We start from the raw sequence: 8013 nt of genomic DNA, 5'->3' as shown, positions 1-8013 counted from the left end.
TAATCACTAGGGGTGTACATAAAAGCACCGAAAACCGACGCAACCGGTCAAAACCGATCGAATTAAGGTTAGATCGGTCGGGACTAGGGGTCGGTTGGTTGGTTTTCGGTTCTCCTAAAAAAAATTTTGAAAACCGACCTATCAACTGACCGACATATATACATATACATACATATACATACATACATACATACATATATATATATATATATATTTATTTATTTATATTTGCCTATTAAATTTTCTTTTTTAAAAATAAATATAAAAGCAAGCCCATTACTACCAACTCAAACTCAAGCCTAATATTTTAATATTGATTTATTATTATTTTTTATGTTGTCTAATTTTCAAACCCATTACATGATTTATTTAAATTTTTCATTAAAAAATGATTGATTTGTTAAAAAGTTGCTAATTATAGTAACCTAACAATAACACATTATCAATTCATCTTTTCTTTTCATTCACTTTGGCTCTTCTTAAAAAAAAAAAAAGATCAAACTGACCGATCGACCGATGGTCAGACGAATTTTACACTATTTTTTTGGTCTATTTCGATGCTGATTTTCTCCCAAAATCGATACCAACCGACCGATGTACACCCCTAGTAACTACCTACACAAAATACAATAAATATACACCTACACTCGAAGAGTCGTGTCCCAAATATTGAAGGGTATCAACGAATATCTAAACTCGAATAGTCACATTTTTATACATGGATCACATTCATACAAGAATGGATACACTGATTTTATGTGTAACTACTTGCACAATGAGTTGTGTTCCGTCAACATAAGGTTGCACCTCTATTGTCCTAACATTGCTCACAACACCAAATGGAAAGTCTTGTCCTAAAGATGGAAGGATGAAGTAGTTATTTACTAAAAATCAAGGGCAAAAAAGGCAACGTAAAAATTCTCCTACTTTTTCCTTTTTAATATAGTATAGATATAGATATTGATCAAAGATAGTTACATTTTGTGTTTCTTTCTTGTATTTTTATCAACTAGTAATTAATCGCGTGCATTTTGTGAATTTTATTGTGTGACAATTAAAATATTATTATAAATTTTGAATCTTGTTAATTTATTTTGGGGTCTTTTTAAATATAAAAAATATATAAAAATATTTACATTTTATAATAAAAAGTCCAAAAAAGTACATAACATCCATGAAACTTTTTGTTATAAAATGTAAATATTTTAGGGATATTTTTATTTATAAAAATTTTCCTTTATTTTTTTTTAAAAAAGTTATTGATTACAAAATTGACTAAAAATATCATATTTTTACAGTTATTTACCTTAAAAATGCTGTACTTTTATAATTATAGTTTATATGTGGCTTGGTATGCAAACTTTTTTACTCCATTTAATAAAATCATACATTTACAGAAAAAAAAAAAAAAACCAAATCTTGTGATCACATTTAATATGTAAATGAGATACCTCATTTATAATATAATTATTAAAGTAAAACATTGAATAATTTTTTTCTCCAAATCTAATAATTATTTATGTCAATTTTAATGCTCGGAAAAAAACTTGATTTTTATTTTAAAAAGCATATAAAGCCATTGCAGTTAAATTAAAAGAAATAAAAACGTATAAATTCATTGCATTTAGAAAAATAAATAAATAAATAAATAAGGTAAAATAAAGATGGAAATCATCTTATCTATGAAACTGTGGAGAGAGAAAAAGAAAATGTGTGTTACCCACTTTCTCAATAATCATGAAAATGTAAGGTAATTTGGTTTATCGATCCAATGGCATGATGCACCTCATGAAAAATACTTAATTACCCACTCCTTTGAGATTACCACCACAACCTAGAAAAAAAAAATATGATACTTGAGTTTCTTCTATTTACTTTTATAAACTTTTAGATTTAGGGTAGGAGATATTTGAAGATGATCTCATTTCTCTTCTAATAGGCTTCTATTTATATGATGATTCGTGAGATACGTCTATTTACTAAAGAGATATCTTGCTGAATCAAAAACGATTTGAAACGAAGGGATATATAAGGACAAAATAGTCATTTAAAAAATGCAACTTTTTGCCTCATTTAGTTATAGTATAGGTTTTTAACATTAAAATTTAAAAAAAAATGTCATTTCATCCTATTGTCGAATCAATTACTTTATGAAAATATAAATCGAAATGTCAGCATTAAGATGAAAATTTAAGGTGCTCACTAAGACATTATACTAATATGTCTCAGGTTCTAATCCCCAAATGCACAATGCACATGTTTGTTAACTAAAAATTAATAATAATAATTATTGATTATGCCCAAGTCAACAATAATTTTTTTTTTCCAATTTTGGAGATATGTTGAAGAGTGAATTTCTTCCTAGTATAATTATAGTCTAACTTAGAACGAATTCATGACTTTATTATCTATTTCACAAAAATTTCACGATTTAAAAATAATTGATGTATAATTTCTTTTTAGATCGGGAATTTAAACCTACACATCTTTACATGTTGTAAGCAAAATTGTAGTTGTATCAATTGGAAGATGTCATTAAATAAGTTGGCCAATTATTGATGATGGGCCAAAAAATAGGTTGAAAACTTAGGCCACACAAACCATCTAGAATAATGTTAATTCAAAATATTGACGTTGGGATTATTGTATTATTTGTTTTTTAATCAATGGGTAGATGAATATTGAAACTTTTGATATCTTCACGTATTAATTTAGAGTATATATGTCTAAATCAGTTCAATTTAATATTTTTTTTATATTAATAAATAGTTCAAGAAGTTTGGTATAATATAGTTGAAAGTTTTAGTTATGTTGTAAATTGAAATTTTACGATTTTTGCATTCTTAAATAGCCGTAATGACGTGTAGATGCTGGGAATTAACGATCAAAATGGGGGCATGTGCAATTTTTTTATAAAATAAAAAGGAAAATGTAAATGGATTCTTGAAACGACAGCGTACAAGTGGGGGGGGAGGGGGGTATTAAGTTGGGAAGGAAAAGGAAAGATTGGGCTTGGGCTCGGACTGGGCTTTGGATTGGATGGCAAATCGGCCCACATAGTGCGGGCTCATATTTCCTGTGTACAGTTTTCTAATGGGCTATCTTCCAAAATCTGGCTGGAAGGCCTTGAAAGGGAACGGGAAATGGACTGTGTTGAACCCCGTTTTGCGAACCAACCAATTCCCACCTGCCAACTCAGCAAAATAAAACAAAAGTGAGTAAAGAATTTAAATAATTACTCAAAAGGTTAAAAAAAAAACAATATTCATACTCTAAACGAATCGTTTTACCTGAATTTGGTGACTAGATGATGAATCATGATTAAGATCTCCAGCTTGGCAAGTTCATTTCCTGGGCAGGCATGAACTCCACTGCCAAAAGGCATAAATGTATTGGGTTTCGGTGCAACCTGAATGGAAACCCCAATTTTTATCTCTCTCTTTTTTGTTTTTTTAATTATTTTGGACTAATTTATAACAATCACTCAAAAACTTCGTCCCTTGTTTAAAAAAATATCCTTATTTTTTTAAAAATTATTATATTACTCACTTTCACAAACATTTCAAAATTATCCTCGAGATAGAATTCTCTTCATTCCTCACCGAAGGCCATGTCACCAAAAAGGAAGAAATTTCTAAACTTAAATGCTCTTACTGAGATTCCCTTATTTTATCGGGATTGATATAAGAATTTCCCGGTCCTAGCAGACCCGCTAAATGGTGATTCAACATTGTCAACCTCTTTCAGATATCAATCTATCTGATTCAGAGGGGAAGAACTTGCATCTCTTATAATTTTCAACATGAATCAAGATTTAAGATTATGTAACGATGACCTAAAACAATGGAGAGAATAAAAGGTGAAAATGGGTTGCATAGTTCATTATGCATTTAAACGAAACTTTAAAGTTTAACTATTTAACCTTATTTGATAATTATTATTTTTTTTTTGTTTTTGTTTTTTAAAATTAAGCCTATAGATACTACTTCTACCTCTAAATTTCTTCTTTTGTTATATATTTTTCACCAATGGTTTAAAAAACCAAGCCAAATTTTGAGGGAAAAAAGTAGCTTTCAAAATGTTGTTTTTGTTTTTAAAATTTGGCTAAGAATTCAATCATTGTACTTAAGAAAGATGTAAATCATTACAAGAAATGTGGATGAAATATACTAAATTTTCAAAAACAAAATGATTATCAAGTTGGGGTCTTAATTATAAGTCTAAATCCTATTTTAGTTCCTTAATTTTAAATTTGATTCTATTTTGATCTCTAAATTTTAAAAAACATTCATTTTAATCCCTAAACTTGTAAGAACGATATATTTTGGTCCCTACTATTGAAATTACGTTAACTCTTCGACAGAAATGTGAGCGAGCTTGTATTTTTGGATGAGTAAGCTATAGATGAATTGAGCAAGATGAAGGTGAATTAAAAGACCAACAACCAATACACGCCAAAATAAAAGACCAAAATTTTGAACTAAAAATATCTTTTAAATTCTCCCACTTTTTCACCTTATTCAAAATTGAAACTCTCGATTATTTTAGCGTAGCTAACTTTGATAGTCTAGTCATCTAAAAATACAAGTCACCTTGTCATTTTGTTAAAAATTTAACAAAATCTTAACATATCAGGGATCATAATAAGCACTTTTTAAATGTTTGAGAATTAAAACGATCATTTTTCAAAGTTTAGAGACTAAAACAAACGTTTTTAAAAATTTAAAAACTAAAATAGAACAATAGTTGATATAACAATAAAATTTAAATCTTAGTTATAATTCTACAACTTTCGGTTTTATATTTAATAAAGGGTTAGATTTGACTCATTAATACAATCAATGGCAACAAGGTAACTGAAACATGTTAGGAAATAAGAAGGCAGGAACTATAATCAATTAAAATGAAGAAAAAAAATCTAAACAATAAATAGTATTTTAATTTTCTAAAGTTTATGAGCTTTTTTTTTACCTCAAATCTCGAAGAGTCAAAATTGTGAGGATCAGGGAAATATTCTGGACTGTGATGGATGTTTCGGAACAAAGGCATCACTTTCCAACCTTTTGGAATCAAGTATCCTATTCCACGTCATTTCACAAACTCAAAATTATTATTTTTTATTTTCAAACTAAATTAATAAAAATAAAATAAAATTTATCTTCGGCTCTTTTTCACTAACCTTTGTATTCCACATCAGCTACAGCCTCTCTAAAAGTGAATGATATAATGCTCGCCATCCTTAAGCTCTCCAATACCATCTGTGTTTTTACAAATCTTCCATATAAATTAATCTCTTAAAATTATCATTAATTTAAATTATTATTCATAATATAAATTCATTCAGTAATTAACCTTGTAACTGATTGGCATGTTTCTTGTCTGAACCCAGTTCAACCGTTGACCATTCTCACAATTTAATTTTAGAATTTCCTCTTGCTCTGCCTGAAGAAAAACAAAAAATCATTTTTTGTTAGCTGAAAATGAAGAAGCTCAAAACCAAATTTAGATGTCGCATGCACTTATTTTTGTGCGGCTCAAACAATTGTCTAATAAAAATTTAAAGAAATAAATATTTAAATATTTTAAAAATGAATGGTTTTAAATTTTTCTAAGTATAATCTAATAGTTAGTTCTTTGTCCATCTCACCAAATCATCCAATTATGGACAAATTATTTTCTTAACATGTTGTGTGTACGATGAGAGTGAAATGCATAAAAATTGTTTTATGGTTATGATATCATATTAAAATGTGAATTAGTAATTTGATAAACGGTGAGTCATATTGTGCCGGTCATACCTTTATTGATTGAAGAAGCTTGGGTCGGTCATGGAGGTACTTAACAATCCAAGTCATGACACTGGCAGTGGTGTCTTGAGCTGCAAAAAGCACTCCTATTATGTTATCTGCTATTTGGGCATCACTTATTTTAACTTCACCTTCATCATCAAGGGAGTTGAGAAGGCTCCCCAATAGATCTTTTTCTCCAAGCCTTTCTTCTCTCCTCTCATGGATTATATCACCTAGGATTTTACTTAGCCGCTTTCTTGCCTGTCAATAACCACAAATGATTTAGATTTTTTTTTTTTTTTTTTAATAGTTTACATAATATTTATTATTATTATTATTTTAAATAATGATAAGATAAGACAATTTTTTTTTGGGTTCTTGTTGTTAAGTTTGACTTACTGAGAGTGCCTTTTTGTATGGAGTTCCGGGAATGTTGGTGGGAAAAGAATTGTAGCCTGCGTCCAATATGCTGTAGTTGATTTTAAGGTCCTCTTTGTAAGCAGCTTCCAAATGGCCAAAAATGGTCAATATCCCAACTTCGAACGATATCTAATTAAGACAAATACATACAGTCAAAAAGGCATGTAAAAACAATTGTTTACCACTTTAATCAAAAACTTAAATTACAGTAAACATAATAAATTTAGGTGAGTGATGATTGAGATATACTTCTTAGTTTTCAATGCTTAACAAACCTTTTTCATTTCATGAAAGGTGTTGATGAGTCCGGCAGTGGCCCAAGAGTCGAGGGCGGAGGCGGCGACGGAGTTGATATCGGGGATTAAGGTGCGGATGGCATCCAAAGAAAGAGAGTTCTGAACCAGCTTCCTCAGACGGCAATGGTAATCACCTTGGTGAAAAAACAGGGCAGATGGGCCAATCAAAAGCTCTTTGCTTTTGGGGTAAGTTGGCTTAAACAAATGAGCCTGTGTCATTAACACAAATCTTGCTGCCTCAGGACTAGCCAACATCACACAAGGGCATCCAAGTATATGCGTCTTAAAAATCTCTCCATACCTAAAGAAAAATAACAAGCTCAACAATTGAGACATTTCGAAACATAAAAAACAACAGAAAAATAAGAACCTTTTCTGTTTGGTGGCGAAGAAAAATTCAGGGTCTTGAGAATAGAGTTGGAGAGTTTCTCCAATATAAGGCCATCCCAAAGAACCAGGAGGGAGCTTAGTTCCATATCTAATGGCTGCCTTCTTGTTTCTTTTTAAAGAAATATACCATAATAGAGTAAGAAAAAAAACCAAAACAGATAGAAAAATTACACCCATTTAATCTTTCTATCTGTGAAATTGATTGAAGGAATTTTTATTTGGTTTGTAACAATAGTGATGATTTTTAGACACAAAAGCAAGTGCCAAAGCAGTGGGTTTTATACTGAGGCAGAGGAAGGAAAAAAAAGAAGTGAACATATCATTTTTGAAGATGCAAGGACACAGAGTCTATACAAATGGCAAGATTTGTAGGTATCCAATAGAATGGGGACAGATATGTAATATATATATATATATATATATATATATAAAATACATATCTATATATAATAGATGGTACAAGACAAGACCTTGGGCTTCCCTGCTTTAATGTTATTGCCAAACTTCTTATGGTCAGTTACATTCTGTCTCACCTGGAGATGATCCACTTACTAATTTTCCAATTCAAATTAATCCGCATTATCTACCTTTTGTTTAGAAATATTTTCATACAGGAAAAATGTCAAACTATTCATAAAAATAACAAAATATATATATATATTTTTTTTGATAAAGACTTCAATCAACATCTCAATTGTTATCCTCCATAAATATTGATATATTTTTATCAATCTCTATAAAAAAAAAAAAAATTGATATTTTATGTAAATAACTTTTTTATTTTTTTATTTTTGAAAATCCTTTTTGTTTATGTATTTAATAATTTTCTTTTTACCACTCCCTATTTCAAATTCAATGCATCAAAAAGGGAAACTTATCCACTTGGATAATTATAAACATGATACATAACTTTCCTCCTGGTGTATATTTCGAATACTCATCATTTTTAGGATGCGTCTGGAACAATGAGTTAGTTATTATAGATGGGTTATGATAGTTTGTATTTGAAGTGTAGATTATTTTAGTTTGAGTTATAATAATATGTATTTGACTTGTAAACTATTTAAATTTGAGAAGGAAATAGTAAACAATGTAACAAATAATAAAAAAATGATAAA

General features: G+C 29.3%; 1 protein-coding gene across 1 annotated transcript; it reads right to left on the bottom strand.

The window, feature by feature from the left end:
- Positions 1–2877: 2877 nt before the first annotated feature.
- Positions 2878–7239, bottom strand: LOC120085429 (abscisic acid 8'-hydroxylase CYP707A1-like). Its single transcript, XM_039041391.2, has 9 exons — positions 6876–7239; positions 6485–6806; positions 6189–6338; positions 5799–6050; positions 5353–5442; positions 5180–5258; positions 4972–5078; positions 3291–3409; positions 2878–3187 (listed from the first exon to the last, which is right to left on the bottom strand). Exons 1-9 carry the CDS (start codon positions 7070–7072, stop codon positions 3091–3093), a joined length of 1413 nt encoding a protein of 470 aa, XP_038897319.1. The 5' UTR covers positions 7073–7239; the 3' UTR covers positions 2878–3090.
- Between the last annotated feature and the right edge of the window lie 774 nt (positions 7240–8013).

Source organism: Benincasa hispida, chromosome 9 (genome assembly GCF_027475165.1).
Source record: "Benincasa hispida cultivar pf3 chromosome 9, pf3_genome.v1.1, whole genome shotgun sequence".
In the NCBI taxonomy this organism is placed as follows: Eukaryota; Viridiplantae; Streptophyta; class Magnoliopsida; order Cucurbitales; family Cucurbitaceae; genus Benincasa; species Benincasa hispida.
This window is presented reverse-complemented; position numbering and strand designations above follow the sequence as displayed.